The sequence below is a fragment of the Linepithema humile genome, chromosome 2, assembly GCF_040581485.1.
Source record: "Linepithema humile isolate Giens D197 chromosome 2, Lhum_UNIL_v1.0, whole genome shotgun sequence".
In the NCBI taxonomy this organism is placed as follows: domain Eukaryota; kingdom Metazoa; phylum Arthropoda; class Insecta; order Hymenoptera; family Formicidae; genus Linepithema; species Linepithema humile.
In genome coordinates, this window is record NC_090129.1 from 23,471,097 (window position 1) to 23,487,049 (window position 15,953).

Below are 15,953 nucleotides of genomic sequence, written 5' to 3' on the forward strand. Positions count from 1 at the left end.
ATGAGCTCGTTCGTGTAAAGATTCACTCCGAGTGAAGACAAAAAATTTTTGTCACGTGATATCGCGATCACTTGCATTTTCATTGAAGCGACTTTGGATTTTGTTCATTCTACTTTTCGAAGCGTTCTTCACACACTAATACTAATGCTCTTTTATATAACGATACGCGAGAACTTCATATATAAAAATACATATCTTATATAGTAAACTAACGAGGCGTAACAAATAACCCGTGTTAATCGTGACGATGATTACCGAAGGGTTAAGTCAACTTAGCTTAACTTAGTAAAACATATTTTACACGGTTTAAAAACGAAGATATGTTTCTAACAATGTACTCATTATATTTACAGAATATGAAAACGCCCTGCACCGCGCAGCACCGAACTCCAGTCCCGTCAGACCGGGTAAGTCCGCCTATCTTTTCTTTTTTTCTCCGACTACCCGTCACGCGTGTGCATTCGCCAACCATCGTTGCGCGAACTTTTTTTCGAAGCGAACTAATCGTAAGTGATACACACACACCATGGCCGTCTACAGACTAGAGATCAATTTAATTGTAATAGCCGAGTAAATGATCCTCCGCCGAAACTGCTCGCGAAAGTATTTACAGGCAGCGTTAGCTTGTGTGTATGCGTATTGCATGTACAGAAAACACGACGATGTTATACGCGAGATGTAGGAAATCATTCGAATTCCGAATAAGGCAAGAAGGTACGAATCCATCTCGGCTGAGAGGATTTCCCGCTTGAGAAATTCGCCTCGATTTTCATAAGTTTCCTATATGATCGGCATATAACGTAGGTATGTACACGGAAAAAAAGAACTTGGCACAGCGAATTTTACGCTGTCAGGGCAAGATGTATTAATTATTTTATGGGCAGCAAAAGATTTGTTACGAATACTAAATTTATTTGTTGAAAATAATTCTACTAAATTGGCAAATTATATCGCTATTATAACAATTTGATTTGGCAATACAAATATGTATTAGCAGCAACAATTTCGTCGCAATATTAAAATGTACTTGTTAGAAATAAGTTATTTTTACTTGACCAAATTTATCTATTCTGTCAATAAAACAGATTTTGCCGATAGATCGAATTAATATTATGGTTATGGTAGCGAAATTTTGTCGCTATCATTTCTAATACGCAACAGCGGCCACGATTCTCATCACTGCAATAGCAAAATTCTTTCTTTCCGTATACTTAGCGAACGATTATAAAGGAGACTTTCCTCGAAGAGCTCCAGCGTGACGGAAACGAACGGACAAAAGATATTGTTATCGTCCGAATATCGGAAACGTTCCTACTCGCAGCCGAAGTATAATGACCGTCTGTTTGCATATACCATGATACTAAAAAATATTCCTCTTCCGTGCCTCCCGTCGACAAAATAAACCCTTTTCTTTCCGCCTTAATCCGTTACTAAGACACTTGGTACAAAACTTGGCGCTACGCTCGCGTTTGGTATAAAAAACAGTTAAACACTGGAATGGCATTTGTCCGACGACACACGTCGCTATCTACATAATGCAGTCTGTTTTAGGTTGGGCGGGTAAAGGGAAGGGGGGGGGGGATTTTCGTTTGATTTATCATCATTCCGAAGAATCCGCGAGCGGAATCCTCTCTCTCTTTTATCCGATCTTCTTCAATATCCACTCAACTATTTCTCGGCTATTTCTCCTCGGTTCCTTTCTCTTTTTCATTCTCTTCCTCTCCTTCATAGCGAGGTCGTAACGCGTAAATAAATCATCTTTAATAAATACAATCGATAGACTATATAATTAAATAAAAATGATTAGGTGCCGCCCAATTGGCGACGATAAAGTGGACCGAGCAATTGCGATGATCTTTCAACAATCGACAATGCCGATCCTCCTGATGATCTCGAAGATCGGCGCCATCGATCGGTCGTATTAACTCTTAAAATACCATACTTTGATTTTTGTTACGTAAAATGCTATAAAATTGAACGAAAATTGCCAGGGTTTTCAACGTAGAAAAGTTATCGAATCAATGTTTGTCTAATTTCTCGCAACACAGTGGTTAAAAACTTAAAGAAACTAAGAAATTTATTGTTGTAAATTTTATTTCGCACTCTAAAATTTTGCATGATAATCTAACGATTATCATTTCAAATCCAATAACCGATGAGCGTATAGGATATAATTAAGCGACTGGAAATAAATCGACTGGCAAGCGATTAACGCAAGAACTCGCCGCAGCTAATTGCTCATTTTTGATTCCGCTTTAATCAACTGAAAATTTATCCGCGGGACGAGTTTCCGACTCCACCATTATCCTTTCTCTTTTTCTCTCTCTCTCACTCTTTCACTTCGCTGGCTGTCGTAAACGTCGTCTCGTTGTTCAGCACCATCTAAGCACCACCCCGATACGTGACTACTAAGAGCTACTAACTGATTGACCCCGTACCGTTAAGGCCCGTTAAGTTACTCTACGGTCGGACGTCTTCGATCTGCGATGATGGTTGTTGAAGGCGTAGGCGAAGAGCAGAAATAGAAAGCCATATCCTAAGCGTCGTACTGTTTGCGACGACGATAACTCGATGACAGTAAAATAAACATGCACGCGACAAGGGCATTGTTCTTAGGATTCTTCGAGACTCAGCTCTCGCGGTTTCCGAATTTCTAGATGTTGAGATCTTGAATTTTTCGACTTTCAGGATTTTTTAAGTTTTGAGCACTAGACTGTATAAACATTCAGACATTGGATATCTAAAATATACGACTTTGTGTCTCAGAATGTCTAAACTTATTATTAGCAGCTTTCAGTCTTTATCATAGACACTTTGCCTTTTTTGTTTCTTTTTTTTTCTTTTTTTTTTTTAATTCTTTGCCTCTACAAATCTCTATATGCTACAAATCCCTGAATTCCTCAAGTATTTTCTAAAACCTATTCAAATCCTTAGACCGCAATATTCTAGGAAACGTATACTCCTTCTCATCCGATATTGCGATCGAGACGTCCGACCCATCTATCAAATTGAATGAAGAATCAAGCGCGGTTAGTCAAGAGACGCAATTACTCGTGCATACCTGGTTGCCCTCACTGACGTCAGCACCGATCCGATCAGCCTAACTTAGCCTAACGCACGAAGGCTACAGCCGGTCCACAGACCTCGATTCTCGTCAAGACTCGGCCGATAGGGGATAAGAGACCACCCTCAAACGCTGTCCGACGCTACGGACATCGGTCTCTTGTAGGGAACGGCGCGGGGCACCGGGATCCTCGAGAATCCTTCCTGAGGTTTCGGGTCTTTCCTGGGGCTGACCGACACCTGGGGAACGTCCTGGGGAACGGTCATGGTCCCGTTACTGTCCACCCATACTTTGGCGAACTCCATATTCTCGGCGCCGTCGGTCGCGTGGGCCCGGTAATCCCTCAGGAGACCCTGCAGCTTTTGCACCATCTCGCGCTCGTCCTTCAAATCGCCCAGCTTCTGGAGAATTTGATCAAGCAATGGGTTTGTTACCTTTGTGGGCGATGACTGGAGCGAGCCGGTCCCCGCGGCAGACGTTCGGATCCTCCTGCCGTTCCGGTCGTATTGAATCCCGCCGTTCGGACTCGGCCGGCACTGCAGACTCTGCCTTCCCGGGCTCTTCCGCGAGAAACTCGGCGTCGTGGCGCACGTGACCGGCGTGGACTTTGGATCCAGGAAGGTGTCCGACTGAATGCTGGCCCGCCGTCTGGTCTGCCGGCCGTTCCACGTAGCGCTACCGCTTACGGGCGATCTCGGCGACTTGGGTATCGGCGAGGACGCCTTGCTGAGACTTCCGGTCGGAGTTGACTTCCGCAGCGTGCCGTAGCTTCCGTTACTCTTGTTGCGAATCGTTCCTATCCCTCCGCGGTTCAACGGACTGCTTTCCGGGCTCGAGTTGTTGTCCTTGAGTGTCCTGCTATCGGACGATGTTTTCGACAGATTACTGCTCTCGCGCACGATGGAACCGGCGCGTGGCGTCCTGTCGCCTGTCGACGAGGACGCCACGCTTCTGGACGGAGAGGAGATTCGTAAGGGGCTCGCCAGTCTGTCCTTCCGCACCACCTTGCGTAATCCGGTCTCGATACTGTCAGTCTCCACGCCAGATCTTTCTTCGGGCTCCGTTTTTGGAGGTTGCTCTGAAACAGGAAAAGCGAAACCGCGTGTTTACGCTGAATCTGAGACTCGCGATTAATTACCGTTGTTTGTTTCGGCATTAATTGCTAAGAAAAACAGCTTTAATAATTCAAGGATAATTGAAAACGTTCACGGAAGACATAAATTGCCTTTCTCTGTGTGTGCCTTTTTTCGAGTATTAAAAAGATATAAAATGTATTACATATATAGTAAGCATATAACTGAAGTTAATTGCGTTTGGTAAATAAATAAAACAGAGAATCGATTTTTATATTTTTCTCTTGAATTAATGTTAGTATTATTATTTATTGAATTGCAATGACAATTTTGTTAAAATATTATCATCTTCATAACAGCAGAGTTATTATTTAAGTGAATTTATTACTAATTGTGACTGTGGCGTTTAAAATGAAGTTAATGAGCTTGGCGAAGCTCATTAATTAACCGCAACTGGACAGCTCGGGAAAAAATTATACGCCTCCCGTTCATATCATTTTCAACAGCTAGAAACCACCGATTATATAAAAGCAAATCATTACACGATTGTGTAATTATCGTTCCAATCTCGTCATTTCCGCGTGGCGACACATTAGCACGCTGTTGCGGTGACATTTTCGATGACAAACGCCCGCGTTTGGATTCGGGAGATTTTTTTTCTTTTCATCACCGCAACATGTCAACTTTCGCGTGATTTAGGATATTGAGAAATCGGTGATCATTGAAACGATCGGTCCAGCCGTGACGCTTAGCATATTTAGCGTGGGCGAGTTGAAGGAACGGGCTTCGACATAATTGGAACCGACTTGTGGGTCCTGGTCGATTTGCATCGACAAGAACGATACACCTGCGACGATAGGTCGAAGACAACAACGAATTTTAAAAGCCAATGAACATTCTTTTCGTCGAGATTTCAAGTGTCCGCGAATTGTCACCGTGACTTTTCTGTTGCTTTATATAACACGAACTTGCGCTTTTTGTCGCTACATGATTTTTACGTAACACGTTATGTGAAAGTTTCTATAGACGCCACTATATCACATCCATTTAACATGACTTATGTTACATTATACACTAATTACTGATCGTATATTTCACACTCATTACATTGCTTAATATGCTATTAATGTCGTACTGATGAATATTATTCGGACGATTACAAGATTTTTATTATCAAATTACATAAAAGAACATAAAATGTTTACTCATTGCAGAAAATAAAATTGAATTGAAACTTTCTTGTGAAATTTAGATTTCATAAGAAAACCAATGAAACGTACACATTGCAGTAAGTCACAATGATTGAAAATTTTACAATTTTGGCTTTTATGCTAAATTTAATATTTTATCATTTTTCGCTTTAAAACTCTCATTCCTTGATATTTCGTAGATAATATCGGCTTTCGTGTTTCTCTGATCAGCTGATGTCATCGTGTCGCATGTTGTCCCGCTTTGTTTTCGCGCATTTTGTACGCACCCACGGTCTAAACCGCAGAGAAAGTCCATTTTTTGCCGAAGAAGAGAAATTAGACTTTTAAATTCATGTATCGATGCCACGCACGAGAATAGCAGAATGGCATTGACTCCTTTCGGACAAACGTAAACAAGAAAACGATATTTGCCGAATCTCCTCTTTATTTTGACGAAAAAAACTGATTTCTTGGAATACGTTTCACCGACTACATTAAATTCAACCCTCGTCAGTTTATAACAGTCGATCAAGCTATCGATAACGTGTAGCGTTTTTTTTAAATCCTGATCGCGAATTGGCGTAAACACAAAAATGTCGCATAAATATTAACGTGTCCGGTTTGAGATTGTTGAGTTACGGCAGATATACATACATTTGCGCGCGAGCCGTAATTAAAATCCAGGAATCGAAAATCTATTTCGAGATCTCGTCCCAGTAACACGCTGCTGGTCAAACCGGATTCAGCTTTATCGATCTAACGAGTCCTTGGAACTTGTTATTAAAATTACGCAAATGAATTACGAATTGAATCTGTTGCGAAGAAACCTGCGTTGACGTGCATGCTAAATCCAATTAATATTAGGTTCGATATCATGATATCCGTCCAATATCATATAAGGCGTTTTATAGCATAAAAAAATGAATAAGCGTATAATTTACGAGATTTATGATTTATAACGAGCAAATTATAGATCTTCGCGTATCTTCTGAATCTTTCATATATCATTGAATCCATATAGTTTTGTCTTCACAAAAGAATTTTAATCCTTTGTGAAAGAGAATAGTTTTAGTACAAAAATAAATAGTTTTGCAAACTAACGCAATAAAACATTACGAGGGAAATTAATAGTTTGTCTTTGTCTTAGAAGAATCGTAAGGAAACTACCATGTGTTGCGTTGAAGGTTGCCAAATAACGACGATACGCTCGGAAGCATTGGAACGAATCCAGTGAAATCGCGAAATCTCTTTCGCTGCCCCAAAAAATTGCACATCGTTGTCAGATCCAATTCTCTTGGGCAGTGCTTCATGCATGACGTGACAAACGAACATGCTTTAAAGTTAACTTCTTGCGAGATAGTTTCTTAACTTTCAGTCTTTCTTGCTAATTGCTTAAGTCCGTCCGAATCTAACGTGATTATTGAAATAATTAAGAAATGATATTCGCAATTCCGAGGCAAACCTCCGGTGAACAGTCAGTTTAATTCTCTAAGTATGTAAAAAAAATTTCTTCGCTACGGTCTTAATGCACTTTCACGGTTGTCTCACCTGACCATCTTAATCGCCGCGCGTTTCTGTTTTTACTCTCGATGCCAAGGAGTTTTCTCGCCTGACTGAACGCGAATCTCCTTCGAAATCGATGCGGAACGTTCAGGCATCGCGAACGTGATGTAAAGTACATCGGAAAGTAGGTACGTTGCGTGCATATTTCATCGCTGTAAAACAAGTCAAGTATCTCGCTACATGTCTTCGAAATATACGCGTTCTAGCGCCATCGCATAAATTAAAGATATCGATGTAAATAAATTAGTCATCGTAGATCGCCTCCGGTGACTTCGTGTAAATATCAATAAGAGATTTGTTGCTTAGAACTTCTGGACCATTTTTTCATTCTTCGCAAAATATAACGCGAAAATTTATCTCGACGATGCAACGAGAATGAAAGATGAGTCAATGAGCAAATACAGAAGAAAATATATTATTGTTTGTAAAAAATTTTATATCTTAAAGCATCTCTGAATAATCGTTGTATAGATTGAATAATAGAATTTTTAAGTAAAAATTAAAAAAAATTAGAAATACTTATTTTTGTGATAAAATAGAAAATAATTATAATAATAAATGAGAAGAGCCATCATTATATATACTTTATACAAATTTAAAGACACATTTTAATTGCAAACAAGTGCAATGTTCCAAATTTAGTCAGTGAAAAACAGACATACATATATCTTTTACGTCGTACGTCACCGCGATTTGGCTCGAGTTCTAGCAAAAGAGTTGTTTTTCCTCAAAAAAGTTGTTATTTCCACGTCACTCCAAGTGAAAAGCGTTCCGGTCACCGAGTTAAGCTAGAATTGTCCTAGTCCGTTCAACTCGCCGCGAGGAAAAGCATCGGGACGATCGAAGCGGGTCGCGCTGCGCGGCTGGCCGACCACCGCTGACTTTTTCCACTTGCGGCAATGCGTCAACCGCGTCAAGTGAGTCAAGTACCTCGGAGTACATGAACACTTGCGTGTGTTCAAGGCGAGAGCGTACGACGAGTGTTATCGAGGATCGACCGGCGGCGATTGTTCCGAGGACAGGTTGTTGGAGATCGCCCACGCTTCGAGCGATCTCTCGCATAATCGGCGCTCGCCGGCACACCGGCTAAATGTCAGCCCGGCCCATGCGGAGCGCGGTTTTATAACGCGTGCTACGTGTCCGTGTACTTTGAATATTAATCGTCGGCCGGGTGGTCCAAATGTCGGGTCAGGTATTCGCGAACGAGTTGCGGAGAGCCCGAGAGAATTGGCGAGGACGACGTCCTCGTACGTCCGAAAATACGCGAGACGCGATCGCGAGCCACCATCGAAATCTCGAGCGCGACGGCTTTTGTCAGATTCGATTGGCAGGACGGTCCTTGATAAGCCGATAAAGGCCCGCCCGATCCCACGTCAACGGTGCGTAATTAATACGAGACGTTCAAGTAGTAGACGCGCGCGTGTATGCGTGTAGATTCGTATGAATTCTCAATAATTTGTGCACATTGTATGTAAATCGCATGGGATTTATGCGACAGTTCGATCGCACTAGAGATGCAAACTAGACTTTCATTGCAAGATCGCTTTTACCAGCTCATTTAAACGTGCGTATTATAAACTAACGGCACTTTCGGATCTCCACGATTTCTGTTGTCAAATTATTTCTTAGCTTATAACAACAGCATTAATACACTGTTTTAAATCTCGAGAAAATACCGTCAATAATTCACAAGATTATATTTAAATCAGGCTCTCACCATATATCTGACGAGATCCCTATGTATTTTCCTTGAATTCTAAATAGAAGCATCGTAATGTTCAGAAATGATTTCAGCAAAGGGAAAGATAAAACAATAAAAAAAGAAGAAACTCATATAAATAAAATTCTATTATGTTCTATTATAGTAAATACTTGACACAGAACGTAAAAAGTAAATGCGTAAAAGATTAACTGATTTTCAAGATTTTATTTTTTACGTATCTCGATCGATCTGCCTTTTTTTTTATACAAGGCAACTAACGGTTTAAGTGGATATGTAAAAAATTACTCTCAAGGTTTCATATTTTCACGTATTCCGCGCGTTTGTCTTGCCTTTTTCACGCGGAGCAACTTTCTCTGTGCGTATTATCTCTCCTTCCTCTTGACAAAGAAAATTTATCGTCTCTATCTATCGTCGCACAAAGTGCCGTCTCAACGAGCGAATTAATTCGTCGTTGTCGATATCCGCGAGATCGACAGGCGGAGATAAACGTCGCGCGCGCGGAGTATTAAATTCCGCTCGCGCCGCACGCACACGCGATCTCATTCTCTCTATTTTCGCGCGCCCCGTCACCGTAATCGAATTTAATCTCTCGATTCGCATCAGCACGAGTTTTTTTCTCGTCTCGCGCCTCGACACGCGACATCGCCTCGATCGTCTGCCGCACAATGCGCGTTTGTTCAACGAGCGCGCCGGCACATCGTGCATCGACGTCCTCCTCCCTCCCTCCTCGTCTCTCCGCGCACTCTCTTATTAAATTCGATGACTCGCTCGCGTGATGGCGAGCGTAAACGTCCCAACGTTGGGCACTCGAATCTGATCAACGCGTCGCCGTATTTCATTCATTACCAACGGAAACAAATGTCGCGAGTCTACATCAATTTCGCCGAATAAGATCGATTTTATTATTCTCGGATGTAAAACAAAAAAAGAAAAAAAAAAAACGACCGTCTTATTTTGCGAACAGTGGCGATAATACGGAGAAGCAATTTCTGATTAAATCCCATTGCGAAACGCGATATCGAGTGTACGATGTCCACTTACTTTGACAATCGGCAACCGTGGGCGAGCCCTGAGTGCTGGCGGAATTTCCGTTGGCAGTGGACGGCTGGACAGCACCGAGGCTTCGGTAACCCTCGTCGGATACCTCGCTGCAATTGTCCGAGTGCTCGCCGTCACCGTGCGGCGACTTCTGGGTGTTCGCCGTAGCGTCCTTGCCGAAAGTCTCGAGGGCCGGTTGGTCCTCCTTGCTCGGCGTGGAGCTACGGCTGCCACTCGAGTCCTCGCTGCACTTGTAATTGTAGATGGACGGCTCGTACTTCGGCGTGTCGTCCTTCTCGACGGCCCGACGCGCCACGCCGCCCTCGACGACGTATCGCTTAGTGAATTCTCCTGGCACTTTAAGGCCGCTCTCCTGAACAAACGCAAAGAGATCGCCGTGAGATTTCGTGACATATCGAAGTTAAAAAATTCGAAAGTAATTATTTTATTTTGTTACAATCCACTTTCGAGCTCGCAACGAAATGTCGTGACGTGTAGAAGGTCATTCACGAATGTAAATGAGAACGATCAGATTTGTGAGGAAAATCATTAATGTATTAACGAATTTATTTGAATTTATTTGTCAGAATAGGACGATGTAGTCCATTTTCACTTAAAACTATTTCTCTTTTATGACTGTGGCGAAATTTTATCATAGAAAGATATTAAAATTACAAATTTCCTATTCGAAAAGTTACATCAGCCTTTTAACGGTGCATTTGACTAGAGGAATAAAATTGAACTTACTCGGCCGTTTTCCTGAAGCCTCCCGTGATACGTCGGCGATCGCGCCTCCTCGTTATGCGCGGCGTTTCTCTTGGACGTATCTATGTTCTTCCGCTCCACGCGCGGCGTCGGGCTTCTCGATCTCAGGTTCGCCCTAGGCGTCGGCGACCTTGATCTCTGCTTCGCCAAATCGGGCTGGTAATTCGGGCTCGCCAGCAATTTCCTATGCGGTGTGGGACTCCTCGAGCGTTTCTTCTGCTCGTCGCTCGATTGCTGCTGATGCTGTTGCTTGCTGCCGGCTGCCGGTCGGTGAGGTGTGGGCGATCGCGAGCGATTGCTGGAAATGCTTCTGGGTGGTGCGTGCAGCTGCGCCGATTGCAGATTCTGTACCGAGCCGACGCTCGACGCGGAACTCCGCCGGGTTCTCGGAGGTGATGATCTGTAGGTGGGAACAACGGGCCGGGTGTTACGGCGGAATTGATGTCGGTCGTTATCGTCAGGCCGCACTGACCCGGCTGTGCAACGGAGAATTTCCAGTTTCCCGCGCACGCGACGAAATGTCACGACGTTATACAGCACCGGCCGTAAGTTTGCGAACGTAAAGAATATTTTATGGGAAAAATCACTAGCGTTAATAAATATACTTTGCACGCATTTGTCGGAAAAGTTAAGACACGTACGATATATGTCGTCTACTTTTACCTAAAGACTGTTTTTCTGTTTTGCAAGTCTAATGCACTTGTAGACGGTAGTGTAAGTTATTCACAATCAGTGTATGTGTAACACACAATGCGCGCTTGCATCCGCGTATTTTATTATCTTATACCTACATAGAATGTCTCGCGATGGAATAACTCCATAACTCAGGCAGTGGTGCAAATGCCATATACCGGTTGATATTTATGTTCAAAATAAGGTCTTAGGCGTAGCGATAATTATGATACGACACAAAATGTCATGAAAAATATTTTAAAAGTCAGAATAATAATTTTATTATTTAATTGTTTGAAATAATCTCGAGAATAATTCATGCGAGGGTAATGTAAAATATTGGCAAACTAGACTTTTTACGTTGCATAATTTTAATATTAGAATAATTATAATTCGCTATATTTACAAACAACTCGAAATGAAAAAGAACTGAAACTTGCCTTTTAACTTAATGATTTCAATGTTTGGCTGTATTTGAAAGCAAATTCAATTTCATTGCCATTGTGTGTCATTCTGGCGTTGAATATATAATTAAAATTGCACTGTAATAAAAAAAAAGTGATACTCACCGTTCATAATGCACCTGCGCATTGCCCAGATCGAAAGATCCGCCGGCCTTTTGAATGAGTTTCGCTGAGACCATCGAGCGGTGCGCTGAAAGGGCAAGAAGAAAGATTTATCATATTGCATCGTTACGGTTAAAAAAAAAAAAAAAATGATTCGATGAAACGGACGCGATACTTACAGTTTCTGCATCGGCAAGGATCATGTTTCTCCAAATAGTGACTGAGAGTGTCCCATCCGCCGCCGACACGCACCATTACGTGACTGCGTAGGACCCGGACGTAGATCGTGACCTTCGTGTCGCCAATTCGATACTTGCCCTCGGCCACATGGATCATCGGGAACTGTGTCGGACATGTGCACTCCTCTACGATATCGCGAACCTAAAAAGGAAAAGTAATCGATTTTCAAATGGATTTCCTTTCAGATTGATATTTCTCATATTTTACTAGCGCGTATCATTTTCTAAATATTTTATCTGAATTTTCAGACAATATAATATAACATCAACCTTGAATATTAGAGATTTGCCGTTTTTTCTGGTAAAAGAAAGATTCTATTCGAATAACTGAATGTCAGTTGTTTTTGTTCCAAGATACATCTCGTACGGCCCGCATATTCAATGTTTCCAGAACTTTCGATTGCAATGCTTTGAAAGTCAATTTCTTGGAAATATCGATGCTAAACTCGCGTCGCTATTTTCAGCGCATTATATTCTCCGCAGTCGTCAAATGTATTTTCATACTCGAATAAGCGGTTAGTGGTATATTCTTGAATTCGATCCCAAACAACAAATACCGCAGGGTATGTTAGTCGATTATTTTTTTTTCCGGACCACACATACACACACACATACACATACATCAGGCTCCATCGAAACTGGACCCGGTTTGTTGAATGTATTGTTTTGCGAAGAGAAACATCAACGGACTCTAAAAGGCGGGAGAATATAGAACGCCTCCGGTAATTAGTAGGAACGGAACGAAATTCTCGGAAGCCGCATCAAGATGGTCTCGAACGGACGTTCATCGTTTCGTTAACAAGGCCGTGGGGAACAGGTAGAACTGCTTGACTCCGTCTTTCGAGTCGCTTTCAGCGGCGGCTGCTCGCTGAGTCACGGCGAACAAAAACGCAAAGCCGCTCGTGTTAAGATCAATCATCAGCCCGGGAAACCTTGCTTTTCCTCGCGAGAAAGTCGCTCTTGTTCGCGGCGTAATGAAGGAAGGGTCACGCGTCGCGTTTCGCAGACAATTTTAATGAAGTATTTGACCTTTTGAAATGATGTATATGTTGCGAACATGATAATCACCGACTTACTCGCTCAACATAAACATTCGAAGCTGTAATTTCCAAAATTACCGCTTCTCATTATCAGTTTTTTTTTCTTCTTTTCATTACATAAATTTATTTTTATGAAATTTTCTGAAATATAAGCTGAAGAAATTTAACGTTAAAGATCGTCAAAGATAAAATAATTTGAAAATGTCTCTTGGTATGTAATTTTATTTAGGTTACCAAATTAAGAAACCATTAGTTTCACGAGTACATGACATCATGCAGATGCTTAATTACTTCGTTTGTATGTTTGAGACTAAACATTCGAAAGTCTCGTGAGATCGTGAACCTCGGAAAGGGCGAGTTAGTTAACAACGAATACGGCGAAAGGGATCATTTTCACAAGCGTCTTCCCAAGCGCCCGAATTAGAAAGCAGAGGTAATTGCGCGCGAGTTGCGCGCATTAAAGTCCCCCGTTTCTTCAGCATTGAAGGAGCGTCCCTTATTATGAAACAAGCTCGTTTCGCCTCTCCGACAGAATTACGAGAAGAGACGTGTGCGACTTCTTTTCTCCTATCTCGGGCGAAAACTTTCAAGATACCGAGATCGAGTCCAGTTCAACTGGAAGACAAGATAGTCAAGTGTGTTGAAACGACGCGCAAGTTTCGTAACTTATTATCGCTCTTTTTCGAATTTGGTTTCTTATCGAATAATAAAATAAAATGCTCCGTGTAATGGATTGTGTAACGATTCATGCTGATCTCAATAAATACATCTCAGATTTTACGTAATATCACGCAATCATACTTAATTTCTACTAAATAACTTCGAGTTACGCGTGCTTTTTTTTCTTTTTATGACTTTATTGCAGGATAAAAATTTATACAGTTTTAATTGCTACGGTTTTAATTAATTTTATTTGAAATGAAATGTTCCAAGCGGAGCGAATGTTTGGTATCACAGAAAGTTCGCTTTATTCGTCGAGACGTGTGTTAAGATATTGCTGTCCGTACAGCGACACGACTACGGTGCAAAGAATTACAGAATCACTTGGTAGCGCATACGAGCCCGTCCACCGTTGACCGATTCAATTCCTCGGCACCGCCGAAGTGACGTCGCCGTCGGCGTCGCCGACGATTTATCGGCCCGCCGTGTAGGTACACACGCCTGCGATCGACCGACCGATCGCGCGGTACCCATGCCTCCTTTTTCTCCTTCCCCCTCCGCGCGTTATCGATCAAATCGACCGATAAGCCGGTGGATCGATCGATCCGCCGGCGCGGTGTCGCAGAGCGACGCGCGCCCGGTGTGTGCAACGGCTTTCGCTTCATATTGATCGCGGCCGACCCGGCGGTATCGCGGTCGCAAATCTCGCGCCGATACAACACGCGAACACGCGTGTCCTTCGGCGTTCACGAGGTGGCCACCCATCCCGCACCCCGCGACGTCACTGACGTAATCATTTATCAATGAGCGCGCCGCGCGCGTCGATATTGGCCGCCGGAAGTGATCATTAGCCGGCGGTATCGATGATCGCCGATTGAGGAGATCGGCAGTTTATCGCGCTTTTATGCGCGCGAGTGCGCGCACGCTTATCGAGTCATCGGGGCCGCGATTTACGACGCCGAGGGTGTTCCGTTTGTTTCTTAACCCGGCAGCGGTGGCAGATGGAGGGTGTTCCGTCTCATTGTTATTTTTTGTATATCTCGATGACTGTAGAAACTGTCTGAGATGCGGTCGGCAATTAGTTATGGTTATCGCGGAGAATCGTGAAGCGAGGAGCACGTGCGCTACCTCTTGGATTTTCTAGAGGTAACTGTGCTTCCTTGGAAGCTGAGAAGTATTTTCTCTCTACTTTCAAATGCTCGCCTGTATCTCTTTGCTTTAGTATTTTATTAATTTATTAAGCATTTAGTATTTTATTTATTATAGTAATTTATTAAGTGTTTAGAGAATATTTTATTATTTTATCTTAGATTTTCTTCTGGTACATGCTTAATTAAATTATCTCTTATAAATCATTTCATATTTAAGATTTAATTGATTGCCGCAATTTTAATTTTTGTTATTTATTGGTTCTATTAACGCAGTTTTATTGATTTCTGATAGATTTCCAATCAGCTATAATACACACCTGCGTTTTGTTAATCGCATCGTACATTTTTCAGTTATTTATCTCGCCGACTTTATTGATAACTTCGTGAGGCGGCTTCGTTTTGAATCACTGCTCAATAGTTCGAACATCGGAATTTTCTCCACGACGGGCGTTAAACCAGCCATGCTATCGATCACTCTCCCTTATCATCGAGTCGGATCACCTTAAATATACAGGGTGTCTATGGGAGATCCAATCTAACTCCCAGAACGTGTTCTACTGGCTCTCTCTTAACGTCGACCCAGATCCAAGACTGTATCGTGTACATGTCCGTATTTACAATCAGTTACGACTGTTTGAAATTCATCGTTTACGTGTCAGACAAATTGTTCCGACAGTTGGGCAACAGGCGGGAAACCCTCCGGTCTAATCCCTAGGGAATTATAATAGTAAACATAATTTATATTCACAGAGATATTGGGGGAAATGTAGCGAACCGTGTTCACATCGTAGAATAATAATTGCCGTACAAATTTTAACTGACAAATCTACCATTGTCAAATTTGCATAAAGTTATTTCATTCTTCCGGCTAACATGCTTCTAAACATTTAGAGCCTTTGTTTTAGCATCTCGAATACCACATTCAGCAGCAGGCATTTATCACCGGCGGCAAAAATTATTTATCGATACCGTGTCGTGCCGTTCGCGCTCGCAATGTGTAACACAACATACCGCGCGAAATTCTTGGTCAGCGGACCGCTGAGAAATGGACACCGAATGCCGCGTTTTCTCGCCATGCAAGCGACACTTTTCTAGCGAACGATTTATACGGACTGCTCGATAAATTAACAAGCGCAAACGCGGCGCGGTGCGTGCGACTGTTCGCGACTGTCACGAGCGGAATTTTCTCGATGATATAAAACGTAACGA

At 42.4% G+C, this 15,953-nt stretch overlaps 2 protein-coding genes across 3 annotated transcripts in view; one reads left to right on the plus strand and one right to left on the minus strand.

The window, feature by feature from the left end:
- The first annotated feature begins 351 nt into the window (after positions 1–351).
- Positions 352–15,953, plus strand: part of LOC105670483 (coiled-coil domain-containing protein 112-like) — a 62,094-nt gene continuing 46,492 nt past the window's right edge. For both annotated transcript variants that reach the window (XM_012364023.2, XM_067350314.1), the window contains exon 1: positions 352–407. The gene's annotated coding sequence lies outside the window, so the exon portion shown is untranslated. The remainder of the gene's footprint in view (positions 408–15,953) is intronic.
- Positions 2,792–15,953, minus strand: part of LOC105670479 (GAS2-like protein pickled eggs) — a 55,902-nt gene continuing 42,740 nt past the window's right edge. The window contains exons 4-8 of the mRNA XM_012364016.2: positions 11,834–12,035; positions 11,658–11,742; positions 10,399–10,816; positions 9,655–10,024; positions 2,792–4,142 (exon numbers count right to left, since the gene is read on the minus strand). Of these exons, the coding sequence (XP_012219439.1) occupies positions 3,190–4,142; positions 9,655–10,024; positions 10,399–10,816; positions 11,658–11,742; positions 11,834–12,035 (2,028 nt within the window). The 3' untranslated portion in view covers positions 2,792–3,189. The remainder of the gene's footprint in view (positions 4,143–9,654; positions 10,025–10,398; positions 10,817–11,657; positions 11,743–11,833; positions 12,036–15,953) is intronic.